Consider the following 23455-nt stretch of genomic DNA (forward strand, 5'->3'; position numbering starts at 1 on the left):
GAACCCATGTTATATAATATATATGTTCACAATGCAGCTGGGCCTTGTCCAAACCCAAAAGCCTAGAATCCGTAGAATGCTTCCTTCTTCCCTTTTCAGAGCTTAAAATACTTGGACGATGGACCCTTTCAGTCGACAATTGCATAGCTCACCCACCATGGCAATCGACATCGCAACCTTAGAAGAGAGGTCAGCAGGCAGCACCCACCTTCAATTCAGTTCTCTAATTCCACTTTTCAGCTTTCTGTCAACAAATTTTGAAGCTTTGGATGGTATTCCACTTTAGCAGCTTTATCATTTATTATTGTTCTATGTGGGAATGTGAATTAGCAGTGTTTATGTTGTCATTGTTAATTTTAATGCCAATAATAATCTGCTAAGTAAGTCTTTTGTTTATTTTTTGTTGGCTATAGGTACATTAATTCCTGCAGGAAGCACTGTGTTTCACCTAATGATGCAATTCTCTCTGTTCTGTTTAAGGTCAGTGATGATTGTTATCCAAATTTTTCTTTTGAATGATGAATTTGTTTATTTCTTGCTATACAGTCGATAAGGAGATTCTGGTTCTGATTGAAAGAAGTAAGCTTTATAGAACTTGGTGGTATTACTCACTTCAGTGTTAGGATTCTAGTTTTATTCATGTGGGTAGCAGTCGAAATTGAGGGGCTACAGTACGGTAGGCATTATAAGAAAATGGAGAGATAGGTAACTCCAAACTAAAGTGCAAGAAAGCCGAAAAGATATAAGTAAATTGGCACTGTCGAAAAATCATGTGTGTACTCTACTGAAAAAATTGGAATAGAGTGTCACTAAGATAAAGATTCTGCTAAGCGCCATAGTTAGCCAAGTGTATTGCCTTGATAATGATAGTACTATTCTTAATTTGATTCTTCTTCTATTTCTGTTTTCTTTTTAATCCAGGCTGAGGTAAAAAAGTCTTGCAATGAGCTCTGTAGCCTGGCGATTTCATTGGACCATCTTAAGGATGCTGAGTTCCCACCACTTCTTGATTTATGTATGGAACTTGATGCTTCTGAGGTTGAAGCAGTTGACATACGCAATGAATCATTGCATGTTTTGAATGGAAAATATGCGCTGTTGTTGATGCGTGCTATCAATCAAAAGCTTCGAGTTGTTGATCTCCAAGATTTGGCACTTGGAAAGGATTTCTTGAGGTAAACACCAGTGTTTATTACAGTTGGCTTTGTGTTAATGGTTTAAATCTGAGTTTGTTGTCCACTATGTTACTATATCCTATATACACGCACTTTCGTAGTAAAAGGTAACTAAGAGGACTAATATAGGTAAGGCATTATTCTTATATATATTTTTCCTCTCCTCTCACACCATCAATACCTGATCAAAATATTAAGGAGTCTACAAAGATCACATATTAGCCAAACTGTAGGTGACTTCTAAGCTATTTGCCACTTGTACTACCTTCCAATCATTGTGTATGTCTTCTTGATCAAAAGTTGAATGATTAGGAAATCACGTTTATTTGTTTTTATTTCTTATTTTTTATTTTTTAAATTGACTTTCAGACATGTTTATTGGGGATAGGACTTAAATCATTTTATCATAGTTGTGCAAAGCTAAAAAAAGAAAGAAAAAGGTTCAAGAATCTGCGTAAATTCTGAAATGTTTTATGATAACTGTTATGAACCTGTTTCTTCTTCCTTCTGTTTCCCTTATGTTCCTTTTTAATAGTTTGTCGATATTGCAGTAACATTTTGTCTTGCCTTCTCTCCTTCTGCCTGCTGAATTGTGCGGATTCACATTAACTTTTTTTTTATTGCTCAAAGAAATATAGAGATCAATAGATCTAGTAGATGGATGTACTATATTTAAAAACCAAGATGATCTCCATATGGAAATGACTTGATATTACTAATTCAAGTTTATTCCCAGGGATCTTTCACAGAGAGGTTTGACATGCCAAGTTTTAAACTTGAGATCTTCACATTTTCGGAAGCTCAATATGATGGGAGAGTTCATGCGGATACCCACCCTCAACCTTGACTTTAGTACTTCACTCACTAGTTTTCAGGAGGATTGTTTTTCTTGCATGCCGAATCTAATGTGCCTCTCTCTGTGCGAGACATGAATTTTAAATCTGTGGACAACTATTGCTGCGTTTTCTAAACTCCCTTCTTTGGTTGAACTTCGGTTTCAGCATTGGTCATGCTGCAATGATGTTGGGCCTTATTCTGCATCATCTAGTGGGAAGTCACGTCACAAAACTTATTCAAATCAGCAAAATAATGGTAGAACATCATCCATTAATATTGGGGAACTAACAGACCAGTACTCAAGCACAGAAGAGGTGATCAGGAATATGTTTTTGCTTAATAATGTGGTTATAAATGATGATGAAAGTAGGGCTAAGGATTCAGATGATAGCGAAATAGACTTTTCAAGTCCCCTGCAAGAACATGGTTCTGTGGAGCGTTTGTCAAATGTTTTTTCAGGAGGGAACAGACTGAGGTAATAACTGAACCGTTCCAGTAGATTATGGCTAAAGTGGGTCTTAGTGGGAAATTTTTAAATTAAATTTAACTTGGAAGATGATGTTATCTGTTCTCAAAGAAGCTGTATCGATAAATAGGACTGGGGAATTTCCTGTTCTAAAGCTTACTGCTTTATTGGTGGTTAAATGTATATCTTTTTCCCCTTAAAAAGAAATTATCATCATCATCTATTACAGCAATCTTATAAATATAAATAAAATCATCAACAATTGTTTTTTCTCTTGTAGTCAACTACCTCCTAGCCAAATCTTTTGTTTACTGTAACTATTGTTTGATATACGTTGTTGCCTTTTCTCTAACCGCTCAAACGTCTAGGAGTCAGTGGTAGTCTAACATGTTTTCAAAAGCTCCAATTTCTATTCCTCTCCTCTACATTAATTTGTGAGTTGTATGGTCGGGCTGCAGATATATGTTTCTCTTTGCCTCCATCTCTCCACCTATAGGATAGGGCTGCACGTAGGTAGAGTTTTAGCTTGATGAACATTGTTGCTCCATTCCTAACAATTTAAGTTTTTGAATTCCTTTAATTGTTAGTCATGTAATAGTAATAGTAGTTATCGGATATATTATTTGAACTATAAAGATGTTGTGATCATGTAATCATCATTGTCATCCAATTTATCCTTTTATATGTTTGTTAATCGAGTTTTTACTCTGGTTGGCCGGATTCTCTTGATAACTTTCAGAATCAAAATGAGGCAGAGCCCTTAGCTGGTCCCTTCACATAGTATATTGGAGACAATTCAGTGAAATATATTTCTTATCATGCTTCGCCAATATGTTTTGAGAAATATTATAGAGAGTACATGACAGCCTCATTACCTCGTTTGAGAATTTTAGATAACTTGCCAATTAGAAAGATTGATCAGGAAACTGCTAGGATGACATTTTCAGAATATTTTGAGCATGTACCATATCAAAGAAAGCATAAGGAAAATGTCATTAGTGTGTTACAAAAGCGTGAAATAAGATCAAGTCAAAATCATGTACAAAGTCCTGCGAAGAAAGTATCGAATCTCTATGGAAAGTCTCAATGCTTCTATACCAGGTCTCTTTCTGCTGCCAAAATGGGATCTTGTGATAGGCCATTCTTGAACCCGCTTTCTTTTTCAGGCATTACTCTGGTAGGTGAAAGTAAGAGCTTTCGTCCTAGGCAGTTTGAGTATCATCCATCCAACTCCAGCCTTATGGTCTTTGGAACATTAGATGGTGAAATAGTTGCAGTCAACCATGAGAATGGGAAAATTGTCAGTTATATCCCATCACTAGGAGCAATGAATAGTGTGCTGGGACTCTGTTTGCTCAAGAAGTATCCCTCTAAGGTATCTACTTATTTCATGGAATGTAGTGCCCACTGATTCTAGTCATGGTTCATTATAATTATCTGGATTTCACTCTTAAATTCTTATTCTCCTTGCATGGAACTCTATCGAGCAGAAATTTGTTCAAAATAAAGTTACATGGCATAATAGCTTTTAACAGCATGCATTGCAACTGAAGGGAGTATGCAGCATAGGATTCATCATGATAGAATATGTTTATAGGTGTACTTTTTAAATGAATTTTCTTTAACTAAAGAACTAACTTGTACAACATTGCTTGATAGTAGCTACAGATGAAAATACAACATAGTATATTGGTACTTTTGAGCATGGATATCATGACAGGATGGGTCCATGATGCTCCTAATTTGAGAGCTTCAATCACTATTATGTCCTTTCCGATTGTTATGTAGAAATTAAGTATGTTCGGAAGCAATTCATAGGTGGAAACCGTGGAATCCTTTGGCATCTGAGGTAGTGCTTTCAATATTTGAATGTGAAAATTTCTTCAGGCGAAAATATATGTTGAAATTGCTATTCAAATGCAGAGAGTTCTGTTGACACTCAAATATTTGTTATTGTCATGTTACTTTATCCATATCTCTCTTGATTTAGCAAATTCTAATTATGCTTTGTTTATTTGTTATGGTGAATGCCAGCTAATAGCTGGTTCAGATAATGGCTCATTGAAATTGTACGACATCCATCATATGCGATCAGTGGAAACATGCATATGTGGTGGTGCCGGGTCTGTCTCCTTTGACGAGTTTGACCAGTTGACATCTGTTCATGTTAATTCCACGGACGAGCTATTTCTTGCTAGTGGATACTCGAGAGACGTTGCCTTATATGACATTAGTAGTGGAAAGTGCTTACAGGTGTTGACTAATATGCATCGGGAGCATATTAATGTAATGAAGTTTGCAAAACCATCTGTTTTCGCCGCTTCTTCATTTGATCAGGATGTCAAGATGTGGGACCTAAGACAGAAACCAATAAGTCCTTGCTATTCCTCTTCAAGCTCTAGGGGTAATGTGATGGTTTGCTTTTCTCCTGATGATCACTATCTTCTTGTCTCAGCTGTTGATAACGAGGTAATTTCTATCTTTAGTTCATGAAATTTATGAGATCAGGTCAACAATATGTTCCCATGTGACTAAGAACCTCTCCTACTGGGTGCTATGATGCTATTAAAGAGTGTTGAGTCCATTGGTGTTGGTCTAGACTCTAGATATTAGATACCTGATTAAGAACCAAACTTTGTGAGACTGGTTACCACTGATGCTCTCAGGGGTTAAAACTGATAACGGTACAAAATAAAAAGTGCAAAATGCAGCATTTTTTGTTTTCATTTGGATAAACTTATTAGTTTTGTTTTTCTTTCTCTTTTTATTTATTTATTTATTTTTTTTATGATCCACATTCCAAAAGGAGATGAGCTGTTATTGTGGTACCTGAAGTCTGGATTCAACTTGATTTAGCTGCTAGGTCTCCAGCTACCATATGTGTTTTGTTACCCTAATGCAAGTTGTAGATGGCTACATATATAGGAGGCAATTACTGTCTTGCGGCCTTAAGTTTTGTGCAAGGAGATTAAATGATAGGGAGTATGTCACGTAGTCTCTGATAGGTCCTTCAAAATTTGTTTAATGTTCTTTCTTTTTGCTATATCTCATTTAATGATATTATTTAAATGTAAATAGTGCAACTTTACTAGATGTCCTTCCAGAAATTTTAGCATACTTTGAGATGCACTTGTTGATGATGTCAGGTTAGGCAACTTCTCGCAGTTGATGGGAGACTTCACTTGAATTTTGAGATAGCCTCTACAGGAAGTTCTCAGAACTACACTCGATCCTATTACATGAATGGAAGAGATTATATCATCAGTGGGAGCTGTGATGAACATGTTGTCCGCATATGCTGTGCCCAAACAGGGAGACGCCTGAGGGATATATCTTTGGAGGTACAGCTATCTAGTTTATATGTATATGCCTACTTTTAAGTACCATGAAACATGGTTTGATTGTCAAGTATAGGCTTATTATGCTACTAGAGTAGGATTACTGTCTGATGTTAAAATATCTACTGTTGTTGGGTCACTTTGTATCTGGGTGAAGTTTCAAGTTGATATTTTCATCCTACCTGCCCCATGAAATGGGACTTCATTTTTTCCATTATAAGAGTATATTGTACAACTCCTCCTTGCACCTTTGTCTCACATGCGAGCACAAGTGCACATCACAATGTCCTCTCAATATGTTCAATTAAGTCTGATTTTGCATCCTTTTCTTATTATGTGGTACAAGTTTTAGGGGAGGGGGCAAATAATTTTAGGAGTCGATGTCAAATGGTCGATAGTAAGTAATGTGGCACAACCTTTTAGACAAAAAGAGATATATATGTGCCAAATTAGGAGATAAAAGAAAGAAAAAATATAATGAAATCTAGTGGTTTAACACTTGAGAGTCTTGATACTGAAAAAGAACAAAGAACAAAATTCCAGAGGGGGAAAGAGGATGATAAGAAGTAAACTCATCTACTAATTCTGAATGTAGTAATATTTTGCTGTTCTTATGCAGGGACGAGGAAGATCTAGGAGTTCTATGTTTGTGCAATCTTTGAGGGGTGATCCTTTCAGAGTGAGTTTCGCTATACTACTGGCATCAACTCTTTTTGTAAAGCAAGTAGATATATATTTTTTAATTTGCAAGATACTTGCCTTTACAATGTATTTGTGTTGTATATTACAATTATAACTCGACAACTTATAAAGAAGAAAACTGTTACATGCCTCACTCACGTCAGAAGTGGTTCGATGCACGTGATTGTTTCTCCATTATCAACTTACATACCGCTGATATCCATATATGTCCTTACATGCCTCACTCACGTCAGAAGTGTTATGGTATAATTGTTGGAATGTGATTGGCAATGAATCGTTATAGTGGAAATGTTGGGGTTTCTTAAGTTGCTCTTTTGAAATTTTGAATTTTGATTAGAGGAGTGAAGGCCTAGTGATGTTTACAGTGGGAAAAATTGGGTGATAGGTTTTTTGGGGCACAAGTACTTGGCCAATAAGTATAGCTGTAAGGTCTTGAAGAAGGAATGTATTGGAGAATGGGGTGGGAAGCATGAGACTTTAGTGTATGAATGCTTAATTGGAATTGTAGATGACTTCTTAGGAGACCCAGTTAGGATATTGAGAGATATGATCAAATGATTGATAAGACACTAGCGGGTTAAGTGAGTTATAAAATTTTAATATCCCAAGTTATGCCATTGACAGTTTTCATGGGTCATCTTTGGAAGTGGGTTCTGTTTACGGTTTGTTGATTGAAATGTAACAGCTATAGAGACTGCACACTTTGTAAATGAGTGGTTACCTTGAGTATGTACCGTTTATGGTAATGCTTTTTCCCAAACTGCAGAATTGTGGAGTTCTAAACACTCTGGTCCAGCTGTTGGAATGGAAGTGTTCAGTAAATGACTTTGTGTATTACTTATGACGCCAACTCAAAAGTTAGGACAAACAACTCATGTTTACAGTTTATTTTCAGGTTGTGGACAAGCACTTGAGCATATTGGCAAAGCAACACATAGAGACACGTTTTATGAAGATCAATGCTGAGAAAAGTCCATTCTTAGCGGAGAAGCTCAAGATTGTTGTTCTTCCAACCCTTGCCCTTATTAAGAATGCCAAAGTGGATGATTATGTGGTAATTTATAGGAAGGACTTGCACGGTACATACTGATTTGATTGTTTGCTATCTTAACTTAATGCCACAATTCTCATCGTGCAATAGGTTGGATTTGATGAGCTGGGTGGGAAAGACGACTTCAGCACAGAAGAACTAGAGGACTTCATCGTGCTATCTTAACTTCTTGTCATTATTCTATGTTCATATCATCTGCATATTATCATTTTCCCAAATATACATTACGGAAGGTGAATTTAAACCTTAGGGGGCGAATTTATACCTCCATTCGTAATTAATACTTTTTCTCATTTTCTGGATTGAAAGGTGAAATTAAAAGATTGTACAAATTTAAGAAGAAGAAAAAGTTTACAAATAAGGATATATACTTATCTCTAAGAGAATGAAGGCAGCAATACCAGGTGCTTTACAGTTATGTCGGTGCATCAAGTTTCATATAAGAGATGAAGCAACTTGTAATGTATTAAGAAAGAAGATAGTGATATTCTGAGCTTGTGAGAGGATTAATTTATAACATCAAGTTTCATATGCCAAAAGTTTCCTAATACTGAAACTTTTGGCAGAGAGTATATATTGATAAGTGATGACCAATGCAGCCTGCCTAGATTAGAGTTAGGCTACCCAATCTTGGTGTTAATTAGTATTTTGACTTTGTGCAGAAAGTGAACCTTGAAGCTTGCCACAGATAACATCAGTGATGATTTTGCTTCCTTCTTCACACAATATATGCGAGCCATAGGGATTAAATGATGTTGGCAAAACAAGCTTCCATCGCGCAATATAGAGATTAAGCAAAATTTCAAATTCATTGAGAAAAAGGATCGATGGAGCTATTCTACGTGCTTGTGAGAGGATTGATTTCTTATTAGAGGACCATCAAATAGATCCTTGGAGTATGCAGTTTCTTACATCCTAATACTGCAACTTTTGGCAGACAGTTCGTTTTGATAACCAATGTTGTCTGCCTAGATTAGGAGACTGCCAAATGTTCTGTAAAGTCCACTTCACAGATCATATGGCATATCACACAATATATCTCAGTTTTCTGTCTCCTTGCAGTACCTATAACCCTCAAAGGGATTAACTGATGTTGGCATAGCAATTTTTCTTGGAAGATATGTTCTGTACTTCTTTTGTGCTGGGTGACCTGGCATTTGATCTCCAAACACTTCACCTGGTTGGCTACCAGTGTGCGTATCGACTCACTTGTTTTCTTGCTTTGGAAGTTTTTTACTTTCTATCAAGATTTTCAGTCTTTCTTAAATGTGTCAATGGCCCGATATGCATGAGTTGTGTTAAAATGTTCAGGTGAAAGTGTCTTCTTCTTCTTGTTCTTCTTCTTCTTTTTTCTATTTCTTGGGCAGACTTCCTTTTTACTAATTAAGTAATTTTTTTTGTTTTTCTGGAGCATTGAAATGTTATCATTTGTGTCCAATTTCAAATAATTTGCATGCGACGCCAGTTATCCATATATTTCATAGCAATATAGATAGCTTATCTGCTTACTACTTCTGTTTCCCTACCACATATATATAAAACCAGAGACAGGTATAATTTCTAGGTTGTGGGAAATCCTTAGGAATTTTCTTGATATCCTTAAATAGATTAACTTAATTTCATTTGCTTTTCATTTACCAGTTTCCTAGAAATTTTTGTGATATGAACCAATACTTATCACTTTTGAGTTTTGACCATCTGAATACATTCAATTCGTCTCTACACAATCTGATAGCACCTGCATTACATTCATGATGATGTGACAAAATTAGGACCTAACTATCTAAGAAGCTGTAACTAGTCTGGTCAGATGAGATCGTGGTTTCCAAGTTGATTTGATTTTCTTATCTCTCTCTCTCTCTCTCTCTCTCTCTCTCTCTCTCTCTTATTTGAAGCTAGCAATTGAAAGCCTAATTAAACTTGTAAAATTTAGGTTTGAAGTTCTTGAAAGGGGTGTAGAAACTTGTCTTAAGAGAGAATTTCTTCCTCCCATTCTCGCGGAGAAATGCATAATGACAATTTGGAAGAAATTGCACTTGGATGGGAATTTTCTCGCCCTGCCCTTTTGGAAATTTCTTCCTCCCATCAAGGTTATATTGCCTTAGAGTGGAGATGCTTCTCATGACAGGTAAAACTTGTTTTCCCAAGGTATTATCATCATAGGTGCTGCCACAAATACAATTGACGACTTGATTTCTTTTTGGAGCTTTGGGTTAGATAATAGTGAGAACCAATGTGATACTCTTATATTATTATAATTGGACCAGAAAAATTAATGTTCATGATAGCTAGGCTCATGTTTTGTGTTACCATCATGGTCTCTAGTAATGTTCATGATAGCTAGGCAATATAACTGGATGCGCCCTGACATTAGTGTACAGAGTTATTTGCGAGCTATCCTACGATTAATATCTTGTCTGAACCTATATTTAGTTTCTATACCCGCAGCCTCCTTGTGCCCAAACATTTTCTAGTGTTGACTTCTGCAGTGTTCCAAGTATAATCAGGCTTGGATATTAAAATTTTGTTGTCACTGCCTAGTTGAAGCTGACAAATTACAATTTTTTTTTAAGTTCAGATGTAGGCCATTTCCATGAATTGTTTCACAGATATTTCATTCAACTCATTACTATCTTGTGTAAAGAACATGAATTTGACAGTTGACATCATGGCTAGTTCATGACAACTTATTTATCCTCTTAATAGGCCAGTTCATTTCTCCGTAAGGCATCATGGCACTATCTTAGACTCTTGGTGGTCTCTTACACTGAGATGTATCTTTCTAAATCACTAGTAGTTTGGCTTGATGCTAAGTCAGAATGAATGGAAGGCTTCAGCTGAAATGAAGATGACTGCCTTGGCATTTGAAAACAGGTACTGGTTGAATAATAGTCTAATAGTCTATTATTGTTGTTGGTTCGTCTAAGCCTTTTAATGTTTTGGTTGCTTCAGGTACGCATGATTTTCGGGTCTTGAATATAGTAGAGCACTGCTACATGATGTTTGTCATATGGTAAATACATACATTGATTGAATTTTTTTTTTTTCAGAGAATATAAGCTCGTCATTTTTCTAAGTTCATATCATCTGCATATTATCATTTTCCCAAATTTACATTACGGAAGGGGGAGTAACCCATGTAAAGTTTTTCAAAAGGTGTGTCCTTAGGGGCCGAATTTCTGCCTTCATTCATAATTGATACTTTTCCTCATTCTCTGGTTGAAAGGTGCAATTAAAAGATTGTAAAAAATAAAAAAATAAAAAGTTTCAAATAAACTATATACTTGTCTCTCATAGAATGAAGGTAGTAGCACCAGGTGGTTTACAACTTTACATAAGTTAGTTAAGGAGGAATTATGTTGGTGCATCAAGTTTCATTATGCAATACGGAGATAAAGCAAAATTTGTAATTTATTAAGAAAAATGATGGTGATATTTTGAGTGCTTGTGAGAGAATTGATTTATTACATTAGAGGGGTCATTCATGAATCCTTGGCGTATGTAGTTTCCTAATACTGAAACTTTTGGTAGACAGTGTATATTGATAACCAATACAGCCTGCCTAGATTAGGTTTAGGCTGCCCTATCTTGGTGTTACTTAGTATATTAACTTTGTGCAGAAACTGAACCTTCAACCTTACCACAGATAACATCAGGCATGATACTTTTGTCTGTGCTTCCTTTGTCACACAATATATGTGAGCCACAGGGATTAACTGATGTTGGCATAACAAGCTTCCATCACTCAATACAGATTAAGAAAAATTTCAAATTTATTAAGGAATAGGATGGTGATATTTGGTGAAAGGATTGATTTATTTTATGAGAGGGCCATCCAATAGATCCTTGGCGTATATAGTTTCCTTAATCCTGATACTGCAACTTTGGCAGACAGTTCATTTTGATAACCAATGCAGTCTTCCTAGATTAGGAAACTGCCTGAAGTTAGTACAGGACCAAGGAGTGTTACCTAAGCTTTTCACACAAAAACTCGTACTGTAAGAGCTGGGGTTCTCCTAACCATTCAACATGGATCATAGCAGGTGGAATTTGAAAGTGACAATGCCATGTTGGTAGCAGTGGTACAAAGAGATGAAGAGGACTCCTCTCTATTAGGCTACTTGATTGATGATATTAAGGCCTTGATAGGGGATGTAAGTGGTGCTCATGTTAGGCATGTGTACCAAGAAGCAAACAGTCTGGCGCATCGGCTTGCTCACCTTGCTAGCAGTGGTTCTAATGAGTGTGTATGGTTAGAGGAGACTCCTAATATCATTATAGATGCACTTCTTGAGGACTGTAATACTTCTCCATGGGGTGTAGGTTATACATCCCCCCCCCCCCCCCCCCCCCACCAACACACACAAACAAAAGAAGTATGTTGGTTGTAGCGATAATAACATTGGAATGGAACCTCCAGCATAGTGGAGTTCCATTCAGCTTTCAAAAAAAAAAAATTAGGAGACTGGCGAATGTTCTGTGAAGTTCACTTCACTAACCATATGGCATATCAGTGATATCACACAATATAAATATCAGTATTCTGTCTTCTTGCAATACCTAACCCTCAAAGGGATTAACTGATGTTGGCATAGAAAGTCTTGGCAAATGTCTTTTGACCATCTTTGTGCCCAATTCAGTATAAGCATTTGGTTCCTCTGGCATTTGATCTCCAAACACTTCACATGGTTGGCTACAAGTTTGAGTGTTGACTCACTTCTTTTCTTGCTTTTTTTACTTTCCCTCAAAAATTTAGTTCTTATTTTGAAAATGTGCCAATGCACATTATTTGGGTTTAATAGTTCAGCTCAAAGTGTCTTCTTCTTTTTCTTTTCTTTTTTTCTGTTTCTTTGAGCAGACTTCCTTTTTACATTTTTATATTTCCGGAACATTGAAATATATCATTTGTGTCCAGTTTCAAATAATTTGCATGAGGTACCATTTATCATTATGGTTCAGAGCAATATGTATAGCTTATCTGCTTACTGCTTCTGTTTCCATAGCACATATAAAACCAGACAGAGGTCTAGTTTCTAGGTTATGGGAAATCCTTGGGAATTTTCTTGATAAATGCTCAACTGTTTAGCTTAACTTAATTTCATTTGCCTTTCTTTCACCGGTTTCCTAGAAATTTTTGTGATAGGAACTAATACTTATCACTTTTGACCATCTGAACACATTCGTCTCGTCTCTGCAAAATCTGATAGCACCTGCAATTTTGCTTCATGATGATGTGACAAAAATTAGGACCTAACTATCTAAGAAGCTGTAACTAGTCCAGTCAGGTGAGATTATGGATTCCAAGTTGCTTTGATTTCATTTTCTTGTCTGTTTTTCTTTTCTCTCTCTTTTATTTGGAGCTAGCAATTGAAAGCCTAATTGAAGTATTGAACTTGTAAAATGTAGTTTTGAATATCTTGAAAGGGGTGTAGAAACTTGTCTTGAGAAAATTTCTTCCTCCCATTCTCGTGGAGACCTGCACAATGACAATTTTGAAGAAATTGCACTTGGATCGGAAATTTCTCACGCCACCCTTTTGGAAGCTTCAAACCTGTAATCAGTCACCGACTAAAATAATTATGGGCTTAGGGAAGTGACACACTCCGAGAAGTACCAAACATTGGCTCTATGCTTGAGTCTATTAGTCTTTACTCTCTGGTATGCTTGTTAGTGACTTTTCAGATAATTGGAGCTTGCAGGTAACTATTCTGTTGGCTTATATTGTTATTACCCGAGAAAACATAGTTTCTTTCTGTGGCTTATAATGTTATTGCATGCATGAGCTGCGCTATCAGAAATATAAAATGCAAGTATGCTTTTGGGATAACAAAATTAGAAGATTGAAACTTTGTAAGAGATACTGTGTTGAGGAGCTTTGTACTTTCTGGGGCACTCCATTATGGTCTGTTGAGATCTCCTTGTTGAGCAAGCTTATACGGCACACGCCATGATGCTTGAACCTTTGATCATCAGCAAGCTGACTGATATTGATGCTCTCTGAAAACTTTTGTTAAAAAGTCCCATTAGACATTACCTCTGTTTTGCATATGTGGGCTACTCCCAAAACCACATATTTTACTCTAGAGCAACGTAATGAAGCTTGTTTTGCTGCATACGATCACTCAATAGTGCAATACTACACAATTTTAACCGAAATAGTATTGAAAATGTGTCATATGACAATTAGTAATGCAAATTTACATATTCAGATTATCTTGTTTACCATAAGCCAGTTTATGAAATGCAGGTGGATTACTGTGCTGGCATCTATATATGGATAACATGTACCATACTTGAATGCCAGTCCTCCACTTGCAGCAGGAGATCAATATGTCAATCATAATGTTCCGATTTAGGGGAATTGGAAAGGGTCTCAGGTCGATTATATCCTTGAACGTTTAACGTCCTTTATTTGAATCATAGTAAAGCATAATCTCATCTCCTTCATTGTTAACAGCAAGATCCATGATCATAGCATGGAGATGAAACCCTTGGATCCAATGTTAGGCATGGAGATGGGAATCGTTAATAGATTAGAACAATTTCAATGTTCAGAAAGGGAATAACCGAAACACGATAAACGTATCCTCACTATAATCTATTCCTTACATTCATTTGGCAAAACTCTGTTGTAATAACTTTAACAAGGAGATACTGGCTACTCAGTTTCAGCAGATTGATTTTGTGCATATTTGGGGAGAGGCAAATTTTGTTTCAGCATATTGATTTTGTACATATATGGAAAGAGGCAAATTTTGTTGCAGATACTTACGCAAATCTAGTTCACAAAATGATACTTGGGCAAATCTAGTTCACAAAATTGATGTTGCTAGTTGGCCTGATTAGTTTTTTTCTTCTGTTTTGATCTTTTTCAGTTAGGTTGTTTTAGAGGGTTTGCTTTGTAATTTTCCTTCTTCATCGAAAAAAAACTTGAACAAAGAGATTATTACCGATAAAGGTCGTACACTAAATAAAGCAAGATGTACGGTTTTGGCATAAATAACCCACTTTCGTTCTTCAGTGTCTTTTATGAAAGAGAAACAAATTTTGTATGCTATCAACACATCTATGTACAAATGCAAGAAGGGAGACAAACATTTAGGCAATTTGTTGCCCATCAGGGGTATCACCTTCAGGATTGCTTGTTAGGGCAAGAAGTTCGGTTAGCTCCATTCGATACTCGAGGCCCTTAAGGTAGTGTCCTAACAGCATGCACCTTGAGAAAGAGAGAGTGGATTAATAAAAATGGAAACCGATGATAGAAAAGAGAAGAATAATCACTGATAATAATAATTTCCCTCGGAGAAAAAAACCTACTCATGCACAGAAAAGAAGGAAATTTCTACACAACAAAGCACCCAAAAGAAAAGAAATGAAATGGGGGAAGCAAAATTAAACTAAATAAAAAGGGCCCTACCAGAAGAGGAGGCGTGCTAGGTAGTCCCGCGTTACTAGAATAAGCGGCTGAAATTGAAGTGATGTGTTTTCAACTAGTTCAGCACAATCTTCACTTCCGACATTTATTGCTCCAGCTGAGGTATTCTCAGATAAAGGAGGCGCCTTGGAATGCATCTTTGGAGAAAGGGTTGCAAGTAGACCATGGACAACAGAATGGATTATTTCTTTAAGTTCAGGGGATGTTGGTTCTGATAGCTCAGCTACCTGTTTATAGAGTTAATACGTCAATCATCAAACTGCAATCGAAAGCTGTTCATATAGATAACTGTGCACTAATAGAAGCTAAATTTGATACATTGTTAGCCACCCATGCCCCCAAGGTTAGAGCACAAGTATAGTAAATAGAATGCACGGACGAAGAAATTTGGTAACAAAGTAACAATTATCAAGTGCAGTACTAAAAATTAGAGATATCAATGTAAAATTATGTTACTGTAACCTGATAATTTCCAAGTGAGTCCGAAAGTTAACCAAAAGCCACACCTCATCCCTATACATCCATCAACATGAATTAGACTGACATGTCAACATATTTATTATTTTGAAACATGGGGGGAGTGAAGGATTGCATTCATGGCCTTCTCAGAGAGTTTAAAGCATGATGAAAAATCATTCCGTGGAAAAGGAGACAAACTATTTCACGCTGTTAAGAGTTATCTTAGACTCAATATGCCAATAACATAACCTCAGTTCAAAGCTGGCTTTTTCCCCAGTTAAATCAAATGAAGATATTAGAAACTGCTACCAACCTTAAATTTCTATAATCTCGACAGGAAAAGGAAGAAACACAGCATTAATACCATTTTGGATGTATAGAGGATAAGAAGAGGAAAGTTAGACCAACTGTCACAATTTCATTTTTCTTATGTCATCCTATCAAGAAAGGGGTTTGCACGGAAAAGGAAACATTATTAATATAAAAGTTGCATGAAAAATCCCTAGAGCATAAGGTTCATTTCACAACATAACCACTCCCAGATGATGTGTCCTCATCAGGCTTTAAAGACATAACAAGCTATACATTGCAGGATGGTACTGGTACTGATGATAAAATAACTTGCAGTAAAAGACCTAATAATCATCACACTTCATATAAAGCCTGTTGTAATTGTATCTATCACTAGCATATGATTATATGCAAAGACCGAATTAGGAAACATAATGAAAATTAACTATTGTATGTTGCACAAATTAATAGAAACCTTTTCGGGCTGTAGTGATCTTAAATAGTCCAGTAAATCATTCTTTTCTTCCCCAACAAACTGTTGCATTTGGAGAGCAGCACTTTTCCTTTTGACATCGTGGAGTTCCTTCAAGAAAACAAAAAAGAGATTTGAGAATTCTTCTAAACACAAATAATTTATCAGTTGTTGAAAGAAATGGAGAAGATGTCAATCAATGCCAAGCTTAACATGGGGATAGAAAAGAAAAATAAACATGCTGTAATGATTTATTTTTCTCTGATATCTGCAAATAAAACCCAAATCCCAAGACTAGAGCTTTCCAAAACTCAATCATTACAAATAAAAGATTATTTGAAAACTATGGAGGGGTGGAGAAGGAAGACCTGTGGGAGAGAGTCAAGTTTTGGGCATCCTTATGGGTTTCTATTTCTAAGGAGTTCAAGGATTATAACCTTTCTTCCCTTATTCTTAACTGGCAAGCAGCTGTAGTATAAGCCCCTAAGCCTTGATTAGTATTATTAGACGAGATGCTAGGCCTATAGCCCTAGCTGCCCTCTTTAGATCATTAAAGCGGACTCCTTGTCCGCCTCCCTGTATCTCGATTTTTGCTTTTTTAATAAAAAGCTGTTTCTTCTCAAAAAAAAATCATTACAAATCAATAGACCTTTCGGGTAGGCCAGGGACACACAAGACAACTTGATGACTCGTGTTATGAAAACCAATTTGAGGGTGACAAATTTCAAAGATATATTTACCTTATGGTTCTATGGTACAAATTTGAGGCTGACATGAAAGACAATATATTGACTCTTCTTGTTACCAAATCCCTTCATTTCACCCTGATGCACTACCGATGACATGGCATGACATCAGTAGGCCAGGTCTATCAGGCACTCCAATCTCCAATATGGCGAAAACAAACCTAATACTTAGATATCTAATCACAACCAACAACCTAACTAAGTGCATGAAACATAAATGGACTGGCATCTTAAAGCGTTAGCACTAAGCAATGACTTGTTCAAACAATTACATACAAGAAAAGTTCTTAACCCAGCCACTAGAATCAGTAAACAAATATAATCTCTAAATGCAACTTTGCTGAGGCCTAAAGAGGAATCTTGATGGATCATGGATAACACTTTCTTTCTGAAATTGTCCTTTGGTGCCTCTAACAAGGGCCTATCACTTAGTTATATCCAGAATTAAGCATGAGATATAACAAAACATTACTTTAGTTGCTTTAGCATAAAATTGTGTAAAGCATTGATAAATCATGACATCTAACAAACTCATATGATTAACTCCACGGAAGATTACTATTGAATACCTTTTTGGCAGAAGACAAATGAGCCTGCAAATGAAGAATATATTGTTGAACCTCAGGTGACACTTCACCGAGGCCTTGAATATCAAGATTCTCCAATGGGTCTTCCATCACTTCTCCAGCCTTAGGTGAAAACTCGTCTTTTGCATGAAATTTGATTATATTTGCACTTTCAAGCAGCATCCCTTGTAAATCAACGTCAGAATCTTCTGATGTTTGCTTTTCAAGATTTTCTTCAGATATATCAAAGTTTCGTTCTAAGCAAAGTCTATATTCAGCATTCCTTAGAGTATATCTGTGATAAAAGGAACAAATCCATACAATGTCAAGTACCTCCAGAATTTTTTATTAGTTGACAAAAAAAAAAACTTTACTTAAAATAAAGTATGTCATCTTAAACTAGATCATAACCTGAGTTGCATAAAATGAATACTAACATGAAACTTAGAATTGATTATGGAGTGGGACAAACTAAATAAAGGCTTCAATTGAGGAAAACAAGGAGGAGTTTTTTTAAAGAACCACGACAGATTGATAGAGTTCTCTCTCGCAAAACACAAGATAAAAATGATTAAATATAGCTAAATTGTTGCTTTTGATATAAAGAAATTGCATACCCAGTCATCATCGAAGAAACCAACAACTTGGAGAGTGGTTCCCATAAAGCCTCAATAACAACGTGAAATTGATCAGATGGAAGTAAGCCCAACATGCCTGAAATAGTTCTTTTCATAGCATCCACAGTCATAGGTGGAACATCCTTCTGAATGAGGCTCACGTTCAAGGGCTCTATCTCTTGTATCAAATTTGAGAGAACCGACTTCTACAAGAAAGAAATATAACACATTCATTGATTAATAACAACATTTCTAGGGCATGTCATCACAATAATGTACTCAATTCCCCAACAAAACCACCAAGATACATCAAAGAGTGTTCAATATTTCTTCTTAACTAAAAAAATTCATTAGCATCCTAAGCTGCATTAAATTCCCTGATTGTACAACGTAAGGCTTTATATGCACGCCATAAGCTTATTACTCATACCATATGATACAAGGCTTTGAACCCACTCCCAATTCAGTTCTACATCTTGTATCATAATTCCAGCTAAACCATATCGAAACTCAAGGTCATTGCAGCTCAACTCCACGACTGAACCCTAATTCAACAAACATAATTCACAAATTCCCTGATAGTAAAACATTAGACTTTCAATGCATGGCATAAGCTAATTACTCATTCCTCACTCCCAATTCAGTTCAACATTCACAATTTTCCATCTCTTCTATCATAATTCTAGCTTAATCATATTGAAAATCAAGTTACTTGCAGCTCTGAACTCCACAACTGAACCCTAATTTACCAAACATAATTCACAAACTTCAGATTGGAATTGAATTGGCAAAGGAGAGAGAGAGAAAGAGTTCGTAGCTGACCTTGGAGGATTGAATCGGACGTCTGAGATCATCGAAAGGAGAAGCCGAAGAAGCGAGAACCAGGCGCGAGAATCCTCTAGGGGTAGCGACGTGGCGGAAGATAGGAGGAGGAGGAGGAGAAGAAAAGCGAAGCAGAGGAGGAGGGAGTAGATGAAGAGAAGAAGAGGAGGAGATGAAGGAGCGGAGAGTGGCCATGGAAATAGCCACCGGACCCTCTCTCTCTCTCTCTTCTCTTTTTCTTCTTCCTCTGCCGAAACCCTCTCTCTCTGTTTTGGTCTTAACTCTATGTAAACACCAACCACAATTCGTCTCCGCAGCGGAAACTACAGCGGGTCTTCGGGCCGACCCGTCATATTGGCTGTTATACGGTTAAAATGTGTATATTGCCTGTATTTCGAGGTATTTTAGACCCCACGTACTAAAAGTATTGACCCGATTTTCTCTACTTATTACTTGTAATGTTGCTCTTTGTTTTTTTGACAAATAATTATAGCGATTTCATTAAAATGAGTAAGGCCATCTACATATCATTCCGCTATCATGTACAGATACTCAAGAAGTTGTGATGCAAGAAAACATCGCGGTGATACATAGACTAGGACCATTCATTCAACATATCATGCTCACTTATTACAGCGAGCCTATTCAACTATGAAAGCAAGTATAGTAATAGGCTAAAAGAGTAGAAAATTAAATCTTTTCCTTGCCCTTCACGCCATGGCTAGCAGGCTTCCCTGAGTGAAGATAAGATAGCACATCCTCAACAGAGACTTTGTTCTTCGATTTTGAAGGGTTCCTGTTCTTAGACCCCAATGGCCTACCCCGTTTCTTCTTCATATTAGAGTCGTTTTGGGCGACTCCCCTAAGTGGCATTACCTTTGCTAGAACAAGCATTCCTCCTGGTATCTCAACTAAACCCAGCGACTTTGCTATGAACTTGATTGGAGCTGCAAGCAATTTCACTTTCTTTAGTGGTGCCGGTGAGCCAATATTGCCCACAGCTAGGTCTCTTAGCATGAGTTTCATCTTCTTTGGAAAGGCAAAAGGAGAACCAGGCCTCACTCGTTTCAATGGCGACTATTCTGCACCTGGGCCTAAGGCAAGCTGCTTGTCTGCATTAGTAGGTTTGCATTGCGAATGACCATTGGCTTTTGCATCTTGGATGAGGAACTGGGGCCAAACAAGTTTCTTGCAATGAGGGGCAGAATAGGCGTTTGAATGCCCTATAATTGAAATGCTTTTCTTGTGAAGTTGCATTGTGCAAAACCTACAAAAGAACTAGGCAATTCCACACGACTTTCCACCCCTTTGGATCAAAGTTTTGCTCGGCTTTTCTACCTGCAAAGGGGCATAAGCCCTGCTCATGAAAAATAAGATGGCAATCCCGGCAACGCCCCATCAGATTCTCTAAGAAATATGAGATTTCTTCAAAACAACTGGTGCCAGTTTTGGGCGTCAGAGCGGCGCCTAGGGCTCTTTGAAGTGTTGCTCATTTAGACTAGAATAAATGGTGTATAGTAGCTATATTTTGGTATTTTAGATCCTTTGAAGCACTCGCACACAAAGAGCGGAAAAAATGAGGTTGGTGCTAATGATGGGTTCGTATACCTAGAGCGAATGGCAGTATCATAAAAAAAAAAATTTAAAAAAATGGACAAACTCGTCTTTTTCCGTGCTGGCTCGAGCACACTATTTCTAACTACTAAGCCATGAACAATGATTTAGCAATTTTAGTATATAGAGAATGTCAAGTCCTATAAAAAATAAAAATTATGAGAAATTTTACAGTATATTAATATATAACATATATACAATTATTACTTTTAGAAATTAATTACTCAAATGAGAACTTTCTACAGTTACCATTTTTATGACTCAATTATCCAAATGATAAATCTACTTTACTCTAACGAGGATCTTATTTATCTTAATGAGGATTTTTTTCTAATATCTACTTTACTCTAATGAGAACTTTATTTACCTTCATGAGAACTTTTTTCTAGTTATCACATTAGTCCTCAAATTAGTAACATGAGTCCTTAAAGTGGTAAATATTACATGAAATTGAACATATATTAGAAATGTTAACGTACTATAGATTTATCCGTAAATTATATGTGAAATAAGTCATCATGAACACATGAATTATGGCTATATGTGTGTGAATGGATGTTATTCGTCCTATTTGTTCATATTATTGTTTTATTTGAGATACTGGAATGAATTAATCAATAAAGAATATAAAACAATTATTTATCCAGAAAAAAAAAAAAAAAAAAAAAAAAAAAAAAAAAAAAAATCTATTTTTATAGTTTATATTTGAGATTTAGGGTTCGAATTCGACATTAGATAGTTAAGCTATAGTTTTTAGCTACATGTTTAGTGATTGATATAATTTTTTAGGCTAACTACTATTTAGTTCCTGAAGTATGACTTCATCCTCGTTTCAGTCCCTGCCTTTTTAATTTAATCCCAAAAGTCCCTAAACTCAAAATTTTCAGTCCAACTTATCCATTCCCTCAATTTCATCTGGTTGCTTGATGACATATCAGTTTTCAACTTGCCAGCTCAGCACCACGTAAGACGCCAATTTTGTAAGCTGACGAATTTGCCCCTGCTTTAATTTCTTACAAAATTCCCTCCAATGGTTAAATACCTCACCACAAATCCTCAAATATTCATCAACAACAAAAAAACATTTCATCTTACTCCTCAAGTCATCAACAAAAGCATTCACTCATAAAAATCCATGAACTGAAAATAAGAACACTTTCATTCATAATAGGCATAGTATTTGCAGCAACCTAACAAAAAAGCTCTAACGTAACAAAAACTAAAATTAGAGCATTACATCCCTCATAAATTGTTCAGATCTGTTTGAAATTTAGCTCTAATCATCTTAACAAAAGATTAGAGCTAGCAACTAAGTGACACAGCACATAGTTGCACAAAAAATTATGTCAAGAATGAAATTGCTGCCTATGCTAGACATTGAGTCATACTTCCTATTTTCCATCTCTTGTAACTGACCTTTCTTCGATCCTCTAAGATGTCCTTGTTGAAGTTGCAACCTGCTTGCTTGATGTTGTTGAAGATTGTGGAGGCCTTGAACTCATAAGTCTGGTTGGGGCAGATGTAGTTTAGGCTGGCCTGGAGCTTGTAGGTTTGGTTCTAGATTGTGCAAGCCTTGATGTGGATGACTTTGCAACTTTGGCAGCAACAAACTTTTTCTACACAAATAACCATTAAATCAAGTCAGCAACGGGTCAAACAAGTAGCAGCTAAACATTAAAACTCAAGACAATCTTACCCTTTGATACTCTGCTCTCTCCCTTACTTTCTTCCTTAATTCATTTGCAGACATATGACCTTTCTTCCCTCTCTTGGCCTGCAGCAAGCAATAACAGTTTCATTGTGTTATAAATTGACCTTTCTTTGTCATATCAAATCAGTTCAAAGCATCCTAAAATCAAAAATACCTTATCAGAACCATGACCTTCTTCATTGCTGACCTTCCTCTTCTTGTTTTCCTTTGGTGGCAAGTGTCTTTGACAGGTTTTAACATTATGGCCTACTTGGTGAAATTCCCACACATTGGGGATCTCTGCTGTCTTCCAAGCTTATCATCAGTTGTTTAAAGCTTTTCAGAGGAATCCTTAATCCTTTGTGTCTTAGGCCTACCCTATTGCCTTGAATATGCTGGAAGTAAGATTAGAGGATCTTCACATCTTCCCCACAAGTCCATGTTGTTAACAGCTCTTATGACATTGTTGTAGATAATCACATACCTCTTCTTGAAATAACAATCAGCAACATAGTCATCTGGGTCTTGCCTCCTAAAATGTATGGCTAAAACTGCATGCTTGCATGGGAATCCAGTCAAGTCACACCTCTTGCAACTACATGTCCTCAACCTTAAATTCACACCGTTCTTGTTTGGTTCTATATTCTCAACCTCAGCTTCATCCCCACCATTGAATGTTGGAGTACAGTCGATTGCAGCCTTCACCTTGCTCTTCTCCAACACTTGCCTTGGCTTAGGGCAGCTTCATAAGCCTCTATATTTTCCCTTCTCACTTGAATCCTCTTCATAAGCTTCAATCTTATGTCTTCAAACATGCTGACTGGTGGCTTCTTTCTAGCTTCCACAATTCATGAGTTGAAACCCTCACATAGGTTGTTGTCCATAATGTCACAATTACTGGCTGTGTTGAAGAACGCCCTACACCAATGTTTGGGAGGCCTCTCATCTTCTGCAAAACCAAAACAGCAGTTAAAAATAGCAAATAAATAAACCCTATACTTGTAAAAACAGATTGTATTCAAATACCTGTCATCCAATTGTAAGCATCCTCATTAAGGACTTTCACCTCCTCCGTGTCATTAAGATAGTAAGGCATAGTAGTAGACTTAGCACATTTCCACATATGATCCTTCATCACTTTACCAAGGAAAAGTTTTGTGAAGTTAGTCCACAT

The 23455-nt window shown here is 36.5% G+C and overlaps 1 protein-coding gene and 1 pseudogene across 1 annotated transcript; one reads left to right on the forward strand and one right to left on the reverse strand.

The window, feature by feature from the left end:
* The first annotated feature begins 62 nt into the window (after window positions 1-62).
* LOC112170779 lies at window positions 63-7770 on the forward strand (annotated as a pseudogene).
* Window positions 7771-14512: 6742 nt separating this feature from the next.
* Window positions 14513-19262, reverse strand: LOC112173417. Its single transcript, XM_024311035.2, has 6 exons — window positions 18978-19262; window positions 18156-18361; window positions 17542-17833; window positions 16230-16337; window positions 14987-15231; window positions 14513-14785 (listed from the first exon to the last, which is right to left on the reverse strand). Exons 1-6 carry the CDS (start codon window positions 19170-19172, stop codon window positions 14668-14670), a joined length of 1164 nt encoding a protein of 387 aa, XP_024166803.1. The 5' UTR covers window positions 19173-19262; the 3' UTR covers window positions 14513-14667.
* Window positions 19263-23455: the final 4193 nt, after the last annotated feature.

The sequence above is a fragment of the Rosa chinensis genome, chromosome 6, assembly GCF_002994745.2.
Source record: "Rosa chinensis cultivar Old Blush chromosome 6, RchiOBHm-V2, whole genome shotgun sequence".
Taxonomy (NCBI): domain Eukaryota; kingdom Viridiplantae; phylum Streptophyta; class Magnoliopsida; order Rosales; family Rosaceae; genus Rosa; species Rosa chinensis.

Bases quoted from the DNA above. Each gene is read 5' to 3' on its own strand.
- LOC112173417 (XM_024311035.2), bottom strand. From the start codon at position 19,172: ATGGCCACTCTCCGCTCCTTCATCTCCTCCTCTTCTTCTCTTCATCTA. The intron at 18,362-18,977 runs GTCAGCTACGAA...TCTTTCTTGTAG, and splicing joins GTCCGATTCAATCCTCCAAG to AAGTCGGTTCTCTCAAATTT. The intron at 16,338-17,541 runs GTATTCAATAGT...GTTTTCTTGAAG, and splicing joins ATTTGTCTTCTGCCAAAAAG to GAACTCCACGATGTCAAAAG.